Here is a 15,375-nt window from a genome sequence, read left to right on the forward strand (position 1 = left end):
TTTGCCAGGAATTAGCTTTAGTTCGAGAGTGGGTGGGATCCCCAAAGAAGACCTCACTCTGAGAGCTGACACACTCTTTCTCAGTAAGGTCAACACAACTGGGATTTTCTTCCAGCCTCTGAACAGTTTGAATTGCCTGACAGCTTAGAGCTGAGTGTTCTAATGAACGTGAACTCTGATGTCTGCAAGCAGTTAACTTTGTCTCCTTCACATAGACCCATATCCTTTTATATCTGTATAAACCCTGTCTACCATTGGTATAATTTTTAAGCCACTTCCCAGTCTTTTAGAATAGCAGGTTAAATTGGGATTTAAGTTATTTTAGAAATAAAGCACATCAAATTTATGCATTCCCAAGTCAACCACTTGTGTTCTTTCTACAAACCACAAGGTTGACTGGTAAGAGACTGATTTGACTTGCTTCTGTATTTTATCTTCACTTTAAAAACATATATTTGTGGAGAAAAGGGGACTCTACTAAACTGGTGTAGCCTCCTTGGAAGACTATGGTGATTCATTAAATAACAATGGAAGTGCCTTATGATCTAGTAATACCATTCTTACGCACTTATCTAAAGGACATTTAAGACATTAATTCAAAGAGAGACATGCATTTCTTTGTCCATAGCTGCATTATTCAAAATAGCTAAAGACTGAAGGCAATCAAAAAAAAAAAAAGTGCTGTGTCCTTTGGGACAGAGTGGATGGAACTAGAGGTGATTATGCTTAGTAAACTAAGTAAAGAGATGAAAGGAAACTACTGGATGGTTTCACTCAAGTGAAATTTAGAGGACTGACACACATGAACTGCAAAAACAACAAGCAAACTGGAAGACTTGTGAGAACAATGGTGTTTATATTTGGGAGGTGGGAGGATGGGGACACAGAACTTTGGTGGGTACAGTGGAACTACATGAAACACTGTAACTCCCTACTGATCACAGATAAGAAATGGAAAAAACACATTTAGATATTTTATTATTAATTTAATGATTTATGAGATTATAAGATTATAGAAGTATATTTTTGCACACCTCACCCAACACCAAAAATTCTTAAAGGTCACAATGATGTAATAAAGATGTAAAAAAGATTTGTTATTATTGTTTTGTGGATATATATGTGTATTGTAGTACAGTGAGGAGGGAGCTAGGCGGTGGTGGCGCATCCCGGCTCCCCACCTGCAGGGGAGTCGCTTCACAAGCAGTGAAGCAGGTCTGCAGGTGTCTGTCTTCCTCTCCCCCTCTGTCTTCCTCTCCTCTCTGGATTTCTCTCTGTCCTATCCAGCAGCGACGACAGCAATAATAACAATATTAATAACAACAACAATGACGATAAACAACAAGGGCAACAAAAGGGAAAAAAATTTAAAAAATGAAACAAAAAAAAGAGAAAATGACAATCATTGGATGGTTTGACTCATATGTGGAATGTAGAGAATCTACATGAACTTGTAATAAACAATCAAACCCAGAAGTAAACAAACTGATCCTAAGACTTTGTAAGAACTTTGTAAGAACTATCATTGGGGAGGTAGGGTGGTGAGTGCAGTAAGGAACTACACACTGGGATCTTATAATCTTGTAGTCCACTATTAATCACAAATAAAAAATATATTTGTGGCCTGGGGAGATAAGACAGCATAATGATTATGCAAAAGGACTTTGATGCCTGAGGTACCAAAGGTCCCAGGTTTAATCCCTAGTACCATAAGTTAGAACTGAGCAGTGCTCTGGTCATACCAAAGAAAACATATATTTGCTCTTAGAAGCCTATGCTTCTTCATTTTTTAAAAAAATATTTTTCCTTTTATTGGGGGATTAATGTTTTACAGTCACCAGTAAATACAATAGTTTGTACATACATAACATTTCTCAGTTTTCCACATAACAATACAACCCCCACAAGGTCCTCTGTCATCCTTTTCCAGGACCTATACTCTCCCCTCCACCCATCCCAGAGTCTTTTACTTTAGTGCAACACACCAACTCCAGTCCAGGTTCTGAGAAGCCTGCACTTTTTTTTTTTTTTTATCGTTGTTGTGGTTATTGTTATCGTTGCTATTGATGTCGTGTTTTGGATAGACAGAGAGAAATGGAGAGAGGAGGGGAAGATAGAGAGGGGGAGAGAAAGATAGATACGTGCAGACCTGCTTCACTGCCTGTGAAGTGACTCCCCTGAAGATGGGGAGCTGGGGCCTTGAACCGGGATCCTTGCGCTAGTCCTTGTGCTTTGTGCCACGTGCGCTTAACCCGCTGAGCTACCGCCCAACCCCTGAGAAGCCTGCACTTCTTAAACTGGGAACCAGCTTTCTTAACTAATTCCGTTAGGATGAAAACTGCAGGGCTAGTGAATTTAGCCGTAGTTTATGAATTTAGCCCTTAGTTCTTGGCTGAGTCATAGGCTTTCACACAAAGAGAAGGGGTTAGCCTACTTTTGCCATCTTGAGAAGAACAAGCTAGAAACAGCCTGTGGATTCTGCCAAAACTGTGGTAGATAAAGTTTGTCCATTTGATCTTCCCCAGGAGGATAGTGACCCTCCGATCAGCGAGAGCTTGAGCATAGAGAACGCACTCTGGGCCGGCACTGTCATCGCGTCAGGTAAGAGTGTCCCTGGTGAGGAATATGTTAGCAATTTGAAAAAGAAAGAAAATCCTCTTGTGTAATTAGAATAATCATCTGTCAGTTGGGAAGATTAGCTGTCAGTCAAATGGCATTTTCCACTTGTTTCTACCCCTCCAGGGAATGACACCAGCATCTAATTGCCTTTTGGACACTCGTAAGTGTCTAGAGAGAAGTCACTCTGGCCTGTGGGCTGTTCTGTGGAGTCTGCTCTGGGAATAGCCCTTAATTGCCACCGCAGATTGACATCCTAATCTGTACCAGAAATTGTGAGCCTGGATACTCTGTCTGGGGCTTGTTTGGGCAGCGCTACTAAGTTGGTCCTTTCAGTACTGGGACCCCTGTACATCATAGGAAAGGTCTATGAGACTTAGTGAGTGGAATTCTTGGTATTGAAACCACCAGGCTGGTGGGTTGGGAGGAGGTTCAGTGGATAAAGTGTTGGATAGTTACGGGTGAGGTCCTGAGTTCAATCTCTTACAGTGCATGTACCAGAGTGATACTCTGACTTTCATTCCCTCTCTTTCTCATTAAATAAATAGATATTTAAAAATAAATAAAACACCAAGATGATGTGGAAATTGGTGACTTCACTTTTGAACACTGACATGAAACTGAATATAAATGGGTCCCAAAGGCAGGTTAAGCAGTGGCAGAGTTTGATATAGGCGAGGTGCTGCCGGGTTTTCTAACAGCATGCTCAGCCCTGCATGTCTGTACACATTTTACTTAATAGTACCTTGATGACAGGCATTAGTAGTATCTGTGTTCTGCAGGGGTGAGAACTCAAACTCAGTGAGACTGAGCAACTTGCTTAAACTCATACACTTGGTAAAAAAGCAAAGTTGGGATTTAAACCCAGGTACTTTGCTCTAGGAGTAAAACTCATTATATAACTATGATTATTGTATTACATGGCCTATATTCCATAATAGCACACAATATTAATAACAGGCGATTCTACTCTAGGTGGCTTTTTGTGTTTGCTATCAAAGAAATCTATTTTTCTCCTCTTCAAACACAGTCTGTTGGGCTAGGAAATGTCATAATGGCTATGCAAAAAGACTTTTATGCGTAGCCATGAAAATATAGTGAGCACTATTCAACTCACTAGTCATGAGTTGAATAGTGCTCGGGTGAAAAACAAAAACATGCTCTATTTTACTTCCCCAAACCTATTTTCCTCTTCTTGGTACTCTTTTTGTAACCTTTTAGTTTGACAGTTGCTTAGTCAATGTATTCTGTGGGAGAGTAGGGAAGGACCAGTGCCAACAACATCCAGACTGTCAGGTGTCAAGTGTCAACATCTACGCTCTTAGCTTAATGTACCTGGACCAAGGTTAGCTCTCCTCTCTGGCTTTCTGTCCTACTTATTTCTGTTGCACTGCTTTCCAGTATTAGCAGCACAGTCTGGAATGCCTCTCAACTCTCCTTGATGACTCAAGTGGTGACACGTTGATCTTGACGATTCTGCATGCCCACTGCCCCCTGCATGTCCATCACCAACACTGTACATGGACACCATGTCCATCACCAACATGTACATGGACATGGACACCATGTCCATCACCAACACTGTATCCTCCCAGTGCTCATCGCCAGTGGGCATGAAACAGTCCTGTCAGATCTCTCTGAACAAGTTCTTCCTCCTCCTCCCCAGTTTTTCTCCACTTTTGACATTATTAACTGACAAGCAATGAACTGTTCTTTCAAAAATATTTATTTATTTTTAGTATCTTTCTTTCTTTTTAATATTTTTCTTATTGAGTAGAGACAGAGTGAAATTGAGAGGGGAAGAGGAGATAGAGAGGGAAAGAGACAGACAGACACTATAGCCCTGCTTCACCACTCATGAAGCTTTCCGCCTGCAGGTGGGAGCCAGGGATTTGAACCTAGAATCTTGAACAGTGTAATGTGTGCGCTTAACCAGGTGCACCACCGTCTGGCCCCATTTATATTGTTTTTATGAGAAAGGCAGAGAAAGAACACGGCTCAGCTTTGGCATATATCAATGCTGGGGACTGAACCTGGGAACTCAGAGATGCAAGTTTTCTGCTTTAACACTGAGATCTCCCAGGCTCTTATTTAGTCTTTATAATCTATATTGACACTATTAAAAAGAAATAAGAAATTTATTTCAGTTCCGCTTCCTAGATTACTTGGAAAGCTGGCCATCTTAGCATATTTCTGTTTTGTTCCTTTGTCAGCTATTGCATATGTAAGTCAATTTTCTGTTGTGATTCTTTTTTTTAATTTACTTATTTTAAATTTTCCCTTTTGTTGCCCTTGTTTTTTTATTGTTGTTGTGATTATTATTGTTGCTGTTATTGATGTCATCGTTGTTGGATAGGACAGAGAAAAATGGAGAGAGGAGGGGAAGACAGAAAGGGGGAGAGAAAGATAGACACCTGCAGACTTGCTTAACCTCCTGTGAAACGACTCCCCTGCAGGTGTGGAGTCAAGGCTTGAACCGGGATCCTTAGGCCAGTCCTTGCGCTTAACCCACTGCGCTACCGCCTGACTCCCTCTGTTCTGATTCTTATCTTTCTCTTATTCATGTTGAAGAGTATCTTAAATGGGGACTGGGCAGTGATGCACCAGGTTAAGTTCATGCAATACCATATTCAAGGACCTGGGTTCAAGCCCCTGTTCCACACGAGCGGGGGATGTAGTGGGGGGGCATGCTTCATGAATGGTGAAGCAGATCTACAAGTATCTAACTCTCTTTCTCTCACCTTTCAATTTCTCTCTTTCCTATCCAATAAAATAGAAGAAAGAAAAAACAAAAAAAAAAAAAAAAGGAAAGAATGGCCACCAGGAGCAATGAATGGATTCATAAGGCTGGCACTATGAATCCCTGGTGGCTATTAAAAAAAAGAAAGTGAGAACTTTAAGTGGGAATCTGGGGAATGTTATGCATGTACAAACTATTGTATTTACTGTTGAATGTAAAACATTAATTCCCCAATAAAGAAATAAATTATTTAAAAAAAATAAATAAAAAAAAGAAAGTTTCTTACTTCTGATATTTAAGCATTAGGTTGTTTGGTTTCATTCAATTTTTCATCTTCTCTGTGTGTGTGTGTGTATTTGATAGACAGGAATTAAAAAAATATTTTCCTCTGGAGTCAGACTGTAGTGCAGCTGGTTAAGTGCACGTGGTGCAAAGCACAAGGACCAGGTAAGGATCCTGGTTCAAGCCCCCAGCTCCCCACCTGCAGGGGAGTCGCTTCACAGGTGGTGAAGCAGGTCTGTCTTTCTCTCCCCCCTCTGTCTTCCCCTCTTCTCTCCATTTCTCTCTGTCCTATCCAACAACAACAACACCAACAATAATAACTATAACAATAAAACAAGGGCAACAAAATGGAATAAATAAATATTAAAAAAAATTTCCTCTATGTTGAGTGAGAAATGGTATCATGTTCCAATTTTTCTTTTTAACATTTTCTTTTAAAATTAAAAAAAAATTGTTTGTTGATTTTTAAAAAATATTTATTTATTATATTTATTCCCTTTTGTTGCCCTTGTTTTATTGTTGTAGTTATTATTGTTGTCATCGTTGTTGGATAGGACAGAGAGAAATGGAGAGAGGAGGGCAAGACAGAGAGGGGGAGAGAAAGACACCTGCAGACCTGTTTCACTGCTTGTGAAGCGACTCCCCTACAGGTGGGGAGCTGGGGGCTTGAACCAGGATCCTTATACCAGTCCTTGCGTGTTGCGCCACCTGTGCTTAACCCGCTGCGCTACCGCCCAACTCCCTTGTTTGTTGATTTATTTCACCACTTGTGAAGTTTTTCCCCTACAGGTGGGGACCGAGGGTTTGAACCTAAGTCCTTGTACATTGTAACATGGGCGCTTAACCAGGTGTGCCATCACTCAGCCTCCCAATTTTAATTTTTAAAATTTAAATATGGTGACTATACTTTTCATGAAAGCTATTTCTTAGCATTGTGGACTATTTCACTTTGGGTTCTTTCATTTACTAATTTGTGAAAATGATTTATAAGGGGCCCTACCATGTGTGTGGAACCACTGTCTGGGGACACTGCAAATGGGAAGTTTCATGAGTAATGGAGTTGTGCTGCAGTGTCTCTTTGTTTTCTGTTTCTCACCTTTTATCTGGAAATAAAAATGAAAAGAGTCTGCTGGGAATAGTGGAATCATGCAGATATAAGACACTAGCAAATTCTTGATGACAAAAATAAATGCTTTATGGAAAAAAGAATATCAAGCTATCATGTATAGCAAATTTTTAAATGGTTTTTGTATTTTTTAAATGTTCTTATTTTGTTTGTTTTTCCAGATAGAAGTTGTAAGTTTTTACGTTATCACCATTTTTATAGGAATCTGGAATAACTAGGCTAAAGGGTATATATATTTGGCATTTTGATACACAGGACAAAATTTCCTCTTCTATTTCATACTCTGATAATCTTATTCTTTTTTTTTAACTTTTTTTATTCGTTATTGGATATATATAGAGAGAAATTGAGAGAGAAGGGGGAGACAGAGAGGAAGAGAGACACCTGCAGACCTGCTTCACCACCTGTGAAACGACTCCCCTGCAGGTGGGGAGCCTGGGGCTTGAACCAGGATCCTGAACCGGGATCCTGACCGGTCCTTGCACTTTGTGCCATGTGTGCTTAACCTGCTGTGCTACCGCCCAACTCCCAATAATCTTATTCTATATATTCATGCTAGCTGGCATCATATCTACTGCACTGATTTGCCTTTTAAAAATTACTGTGAACTTGAACAGTTTTTTTTCTGATAAGCTCATATTTTTGGTAATTTTTTAAAATATTTATTTATTCCCTTTTGTTGTTTTATTGTTGTAGTTATTGTTGTTACTGATGTCATTGTTGTTGGATAGGACAGCGGGTCTTATTGTTATCCATTGTTTTTGGATAGCACAGCGGGTTAAGCGCATGTGGCGTGAAGCGAAGCTCAAGGACCAGTGTAAGTCCTGCAGGGAAGTCGCTTCACAAGCAGTGAAGCAGGTCTGCAGGTGTCTATCTTTCTCTCCTCCTCTCTGTCTTCCCCTCCGCTCTCCATTTCTCTCTGTCCTATCCAACAAGGACAACATCAATAACAACAATAATAACTACAACAATAAAACAACAAGGGCAACAAAAGGGAATAAATAAATAAATAAGTATTTGAAAAAAAAGAAACCAGGCAGTCAGATATTTAAAAATAATAATAATAATAACAATTATTTGGTGCCAGGGAGGCGGCTTACTGGGTAGAGTATATACTTTGCATGTGTGCTGCAGGTGTCTCTCTTTCTTTCTCTTCTTTTTCCCTCTTGACTTCTCTTTGTCTCTATCCAATAAAAATAAATAAAACATAAAAAAAAGTATGGTGGGCTGAGCAGTGGCACACCTGGTTGATGTTATATAGCTTTTCAGTGCACATCATTGAAAACGTGTATCCCTTTGTCCTGATTTTGGTACCCTCATACCCAGCTCCCCCTTCTAATCTAAGCCACTATATTGGTTCTATAGTCTAAAAGTTCAGTGTTTTATATAGTCTATCTGTTTATTTATTTTCTCTCTGTATCACATATGAGTGAAATATATAGTGTTTGTCTTTCCCCTCCTGGCTTATTTCACTTAACATAATACCCTCTACCTTCACTAATTTTGTTGAAAATGACATGGTTTCATCTTTTTTTTTTTTTTTTTTTGCCTCCAGGGTTATTGCTAGGGCTCTGTGCCTGCACTACGAATCCACTGCTCCTGGAGGCCATTCTTTTTATTTATTTATTTATTTTCCCTTTTGTGCCCTTTTTTTATTGTTGTTGTAGTTACTATCATTATTGTTATTGATGTTGTAGTTGTTAGATAGGACAGAGAGAAATGGGGAAGGAGGGTAAGACATAGAGGGAGAGAGAAAGATAGACACCTGCAGACCTGCTTTACCGCCTGTGAAGCCACTCCCCTGCAGGTGGGGAGCTGGGGGCTTGAACCAGGATCCTTAAGTTGGTCCTTGCGCTAGAGGCCATTTTTCCTCACTTTGTTGCCATTGTTGTTACCCTTGTTGTTGTCATTATTATTGTTGTTGTTGTCATTGCTGCTGCTGTTGTTGGATAGGACAGAGAGAAATCGAGAGAGGAAGGGAGGCAGAGTGGGGGGAGAGAAAGAGACAGCTGCAGACCTGTTTCACCACTGGTGAAGCAACCCCCTGCAGGTGGGGAGCCAGGGGCTGGAACCGGGATCCTTCCGCTGGTCCTTGTGCTTTGCACCATGTGTGCTTCACCTGCTGTGCTACCGCCCGACCCCCTCATCTTTCTTTATAACTGAATAGTATTCCATTGTGTAGGTATACCACATCTTTATCCACGTGCCAGTTCATTGATGGGCACATAGGTTATTTCCAATTCTTGCTATTGTAATTAATGCTCTAATAAACATGGGGATGCAGGTTTATTTTCAAATTGTTATTTTTGTGTTTTTCAGGTAAATATTTAGCAGTGGGATAACTGATAGGAGATCTCCATTTTTTATTTTTTTGGGGGGGCATCCTTCATATTGCCTTCTGTAATAGCTGCACTAGTTTATATTCTGAACCAACTTCATTTTTTTTTTTGTAGATAAACAGGTCTCCTCCTCTCTCCCTTTTTCTTCCCTTCTCCCTTTACTCCTCTCCATATCCAGTTTCCCCTTTCCATTTCCCCTTTGGCTCCCTTCTCTTTCTCTACTTCCCCATATTCTTCCTTCTCCCTTTTCTTCTCTTCTTGTCTATCTTTTCTTTATATTTTTCTCTTATTAAAAGATAGCTCATATACAAAAAATCACATCAATATGAAATGGTTCACTAACTCCCAGGTAGATAAGCAGGACATTACCTGGGTCCCCTCAACTCCCTACAGTTTCCACCATGCCCAAATGCAACCATTCTCTTGACTTCTCATAGAATCGATTAAAAAAATATTTATTTCAAGGAGAGGGAGAAGAACACTAGAGTATTACTCTGGCACATGCAGTACTGGAGATGTAACTCAGGACCTCAAGTCTGTAAATTCAGAATCCTGCCACTGCACAACCTCCTTGCCACTGATAACCTTGATTTGTTTGGTTATATATTGTTTTAAGAAATAAGACAGAAATGGAAAGGGGAAGGGAGAGAGATAGAGAAATAAAGAGAAAGAGAGATACCTGCAGCACTACTTCACCACGTGTGAAGCTTCCCTCCTGAAGTGAGGAGTGAGTGGGGACTTGAATGTTAACACGTGGGCTCAACTGGATACGCCACTGCCCAGCCCCCTGCATCTGTTTTGATAATAGTAATTTTGATAATTTTAATAATAATGTTTTGAGAGTAAACTCATACTCATGTGTCTGCTTGGTTTCAACATGGTGCTGTTCTTCTTCCTCCATTTTCATGAAGCAGACAGACTTTTACAGACACCTGTATATAATAACCCACAGTCCCTTGCTGAATTGTTGTGCTCAGTGGTGAACCAGAAAGATTGTCTCCCACACCCATGGGATTTAAAGTTCACTCTCAATGTAACACAAATTGCAGAGGGGAGAGGAGAAACTGAGGAGCATTGTATGGCTTTCCTCTGAAATTAGTTAAAAGGAAACTGATTTAAGTTGGAAGGATTGAGACTGAAAACATCTGTTAGCCTTAACCCTAGACATGAACAATAATCTATTTTTTAAAATTCATAAATTTTTTATTTGTTAGATACAGAGAGAAATCAAGAGGGAAGAGGGAGACAGAGGAGAGAGACACCTGCAGCCCTGCTTCACTGCTTGTAAAACGTCTCCCCTGCAAATGGGGACTGGGGTCTCAAACCCGGGACCTCATGCATTGTAATGTATGCTCTCGACCAGGTGTGCCACTGCCCGGCCCCAACCAATAAACTTAATTAGATGTTTTAAAAAGTCTATAGTGTTTAGCTGCCATTCTCTCACTTTGATCTTACAACATTAAAATGGGATATTTAAGAGAATGATGCAGTCTCAGAGTTAAGCAGCTGTTCTGATGTCACAGCATCTTAGAGAGGTGACCTCCGAGAAAAGAGTAGAAGGCAAAGTGGGGTCCTAAAAATGGGAGCTATTTCAGACAATTCATGGTAAAAGTTTTATTTCCTGCTCATTTGTGTGAATTCTTCTCTATAAAAAAAATATTTCTTTCGGGAGTCGGTCGGTAGCGCAGCAGATTAAGCGCATGTCACGCAAAGCGCAAGGACCGGCGTAAGGATCCTGGTTCGAGCCCTTGGCTCCCCACCTGCAGGGGAGTCACTTCACAGGCGGTGAAGCAGGTCGGCAGGTGTCTATCTTTCTCTCCCCTTATCTGTCTTCCCCTCCTCTCTCCATTTCTCTCTGTCTATCCAACTACAACGACATCAATAACAACAATAATAACTACAACAATAAAACAACAAGAACAACAAAAGGGAAAATAAATAAATATTTTAAAAATATTTCATAAAGAAAAAATATATTGATTTTTATGAGAGAGACACGTTGGAACCTCCCGCTTGCATATGCAGTGCCAGAGATTGAACTAGGACCTCAGGCTCGCAAGTACTGCCCTCAGCTATTGCTCGCCCTCTCCAGTCACACAAGGTTTATTTATTTCGTGTAAGATGATTTCACATATGAGAGAGAAAGAATGAGACTGGAGAAGCTAGGGTCCAGGACCTGCCTCAGGTTTATGTGGCGCTAGAGATTGAGTTTGTGGCCTCAGACCTGCAAGCCCTGCACTCAGCCAATTGAGCAATCTCCCTGACCTCATTGTCTTTGTGATTTCTGATGTGGAGATAGATAAAAGAGAGAGTCATCATTAACTAGCTTTTTCCAAAATGGAGACCCCACATCTTTATCTGAAATATTCTTGCTTTTAGGTTCAAAATTAATCAACAGTTTGTTCTGCTTTATATCTTAACTTTTTTCAGTCACCAGGTTCCAGATGCTACCATGATGCCAACCTGACTTTTCTAGGCAGATGACCCCACTATGTGTCCTAGAACCCCACCTCCCCAGAGCCCTGCCCCACTAGGGAAAGAGAGAGACAGGCTGGGAGTTTGGATTGACCTGCCAGTGCCCAGGTTCAGAGGGAAAGCAATTACAGAAGCCAGACCTTCTGCCTTCTGTACCCCACAATGATCCTGGGTCCATACTCCCAGAAGGATAAAGAATAGGGAAGCTATCAAGGGAGGGGAGTGGATATGAAGTTATAGGGTTAGGAACTGTGTGGAATTGTACCCCTCTTATCCTATGGTCTTGTCAATATTTCCATTTTATAAATAACAATAAAAAAAGATAAGAGAGAGGCGATTGTCATAGCTCAGAGGTACTGCCTGTGTTTCCCTCATGCAGACTGGTGTGAAGTGGGTCTGAGGAGCTGGCATTTAATCTGATCACCTAAGAAGTATTTCTCCTGCTTCCCATTGAGTGTGTGTGTGCAAGATTCTGGTGCAAACATGGAGTTAGGAGCAAGCCACTTCCTCTGGTGTTCCACTGCAGAAACAGCCAAGACTGATCTTAGACACAGAAGGCTTTGTTTCTGTGTTTCCTTTAGTCCAATTTCTGTGTCATCACCCTTCTGTCAGCAGTTGGACATTTTAAAACATTAAAAAAAATCAAATGAAACAAACAAGCTTACAAATACAACAGAGCAAACAAACAAAAATGCTGGCCAGGGCCATGCAACGAAGTTCAGCTTCATGGATTGGCATCTTCTTGTAAAGGATTTGGTTGCTATGGTAACCAGAGGGCGCTGCCAGGCTGGGGAATCACTGGAGCAAGGATTGGGGAGAACTAGGAGAGACCTGAGGGGGTGTCACATCAGTATCAATGGTTAAAAATTATTTCTGAATGCTTGACCTTGAAGAGTCTTTGTTGCAAAGGAGTCAGAGTTGGTCTGACCCCAGGACCTCACTGTTGTGGGATTGTGATCTTTGCAAAAAGTCCAAACATTACAATCCATAGAAAAGGTGGGGGGCTGGCAAAATGAAGAGACTTCCACACGTGAGGGCCAGAAGGTGAGGAAAGGAGGGACTGCAGAGGTGATAGCATAGGAAGTGAGCTCAGAGACCTGGGAGTGCAGAAGCTTGGGCGAGGAGCCAAAAGCTGCCTGGTGGGGGCAGGCCCACGTGTGCTAAGCTGAACACCTGCTGGAAATACCTCCTTGAAGTATTAGCCAGTGTAACGGAGCTTCTAATTTTGTAGGAGAGACTAGAATTGCAGCCCCTCTCTCTCTCTCTCTCTCTCTCTCTCTCTCTCTACCTACCTCTCTACCTCTCTACCTCTGCCTCTCTCTCTACCTCTACCTCTACCTCTACCTCTTTTTCTTTCTCCCCCCCTTTCCCTGCCCCCCCCCCCCAGTGGGTAGCTCCTACAGTTGAAACCTGTAGCATGTGGACCAAACCAGTGCTCTTCTATGGGCCTAGGGCAGGTGCTTTCTCACTGGCTGGTCAGAGCACAAAAGGGCATGGCAGGGTGGGGCATTAACCAACAGCATTTGCAGGTTTCGAGGTGGCTGGTGTCAATTAAGCCCCCTGGATTTTAGGACTGAGTTGGAGCCATTTCTGCACGGGAGAGTGACTGTGTGGCTACCCGAGCCTAGCCCAGCCAGGCTCACCCCCACTGTCTGACCATCTGCCAAGGCTACAAGCCTGCAGACCCTGGAGCCTACCATCTGCTCAGGAACAGGCAGACAGGCTCTCCCTGGTTCTCCATCTGCTAGACACTTCCCTGGAAGGGAATTGCTTTGTGCAGGGAAACATTTTGTGCAGGAAAGTCAGGGTGGGACTTGAGTGGCTCCTCCTCCTCTCTTTGTCAAGGAGATGCAGTCCTGGCCTGGGGTCTGAGCTCCATCTCCACGAGGTGTCTGCACCTCACCCTCTGACAGGTGTGTGAAGAGAGAAGGGTAGCTGCTTCCTTTTTCTGGCAGGGATGAGACTGATGATATATTCCTGTCATCTTCCCTGGAAGTCTGGCTGGGCTTGTCATGACAGATTAAGGATCAGATAGCCGTAATCAGGGACACTCCCAGCCCCTCTCTTTTGCCTATTCTCTGCTTGATTTGCTTCATAGCAAACCTCCCTTCTCCCTTCTCCAGTTATTATCTTTCTTTCTTTAAAAAACGAGGATGGGTGGGTGGTGGTGCACCTGGTTGGTCGCACATGTTATAATGTGCAAGGACACAGGTTCAAATACCAGGTCCCCACCTGGAGGGGGAAAGTTTCACAAGTGGTGAAGAAGAACTGGAGGTGTCTGTCTCCCTCTCTCTCTCCCTTTCCCTCTTGATTTCTGGCTGTCTCTATCCAATAAATCAAGATAATAAAAAATAAAGTAAAAGTATTTTTAAAAAGAGGAAGAAAAAACATTATTATGTTATAGCATTACATAACTTTCAAATATGCATTGAAAGTCAGCGTGTCTCCTTTAATATGATTACACTCCATCTCCCTGTTCTCTGTGATAGCTAGTAAATGATCTTAAGAATACAGAAGTGTTTTTTGGGTTTTTTTTTTAGTCCATCTGACTGCTTTCTGTATCTCACAAATGAATGGAATCATAGAGTTTGATTTTTCTCTGGCTTTTTTTTCGCTTAGTGTTGTACCCTCTAGCATATCCATGGTGTTGCAAATGGTAGGATTCCATCTTTCTTTATGGCTGTATAGTACTCCACTAAGTATATTTGCCATGTCTTCTTTATCAGTTTGTCTATTGATGCACACATAGATTGTTTTTGGTTTTTGTGATTAATGCTGCAATGAGCACAGGAGTCATGCTCTTTTTCTCAATGTCTATTTTCTCCCCTGTGTTGGTCAATTTATAGATTATTACTATTTTTAAAAAATTTTGGTCATTACTGGGTCTTTACTGCTCTGGGTGACTTTTTCAGATAGAAAGAGAGAGACAGGGATGTGGTGGGAAGACACCATAACACTGAAGCTTCATCATGGGGGCTGGGCTCAAATCTGGGTGATGCAGATGGCAAAGCAGGTGCACTATCCAGATGTGCTATTTTGCAGGTCCATAAATTGTTGATAGAGGTGGGGAAGATAGCATGTAAATGGACTGTCATGCCTGAGGCTCTGGAGTCTCTGGGTCAATTGCAGTTATCACCATAAGCCAGAACTGAGCAGTGCTCTGAAAGAAGAGAAGAGAAAAGAGAAGAGAAGAGGAGAGAAGAGGAGAGAAGAGCAAAGAAGATCAGAGACTTTAGATAGTTATCTCCACCTAAAACATAGGTCATTCTTCTTTACACTGTAACCAGTGGCATGTGTAACTGTGTGTCTCCATCTTTCTACTGACATTAAATGTGATCTGCCTTTTTAATTTTTGTTAATTTAGTAGAGGGAAATGACCTATTTAATTTATTTATTATTTTCTATTATTCTTAACAGGACAGAGAGAGATAGGGAGAAAGATAGACACCTGCAGACCTGCCTCACCACTCATGAAGTGTCCCCCCTGCCGGTGGGGAGTGGGGCTTCTAACCTAGGTCCTTGCGCAGGGTAATGTGTGCGCTTAACTGGGTGCACCACCAACCAGCCCTAAAAATGACTTACTTTTTTACCACTGTGGTTATTTTAACAGGTTGAATGTATTTCCAAATGTTAACTGTCCACTTGTGCTTCTTCACAGAATGTTTACTTTTAGAAGGGTTGACTCATCTTTATGTAATGATGAGGAGGCAGGGAAGTTCTCAGGAAAGGAATGTCTTTTTGACAGACTTCCCCCCATATGTTCTAGGTAGATAGTGAACATGAAAGGAATCTGACTC

At 41.5% G+C, this 15,375-nt stretch overlaps 1 protein-coding gene across 1 annotated transcript in view; it reads left to right on the plus strand.

The window, feature by feature from the left end:
* Positions 1 to 15,375, plus strand: part of ATP9A (ATPase phospholipid transporting 9A (putative)) — a 189,407-nt gene that overhangs the window by 98,526 nt on the left and 75,506 nt on the right. The window contains exon 9 of the mRNA XM_007533060.3: positions 2,526 to 2,601. Coding sequence (XP_007533122.2) covers positions 2,526 to 2,601 — 76 coding nt within the window. The remainder of the gene's footprint in view (positions 1 to 2,525; positions 2,602 to 15,375) is intronic.

This window comes from Erinaceus europaeus, chromosome 1 (assembly GCF_950295315.1).
Source record: "Erinaceus europaeus chromosome 1, mEriEur2.1, whole genome shotgun sequence".
In the NCBI taxonomy this organism is placed as follows: Eukaryota; Metazoa; Chordata; class Mammalia; order Eulipotyphla; family Erinaceidae; genus Erinaceus; species Erinaceus europaeus.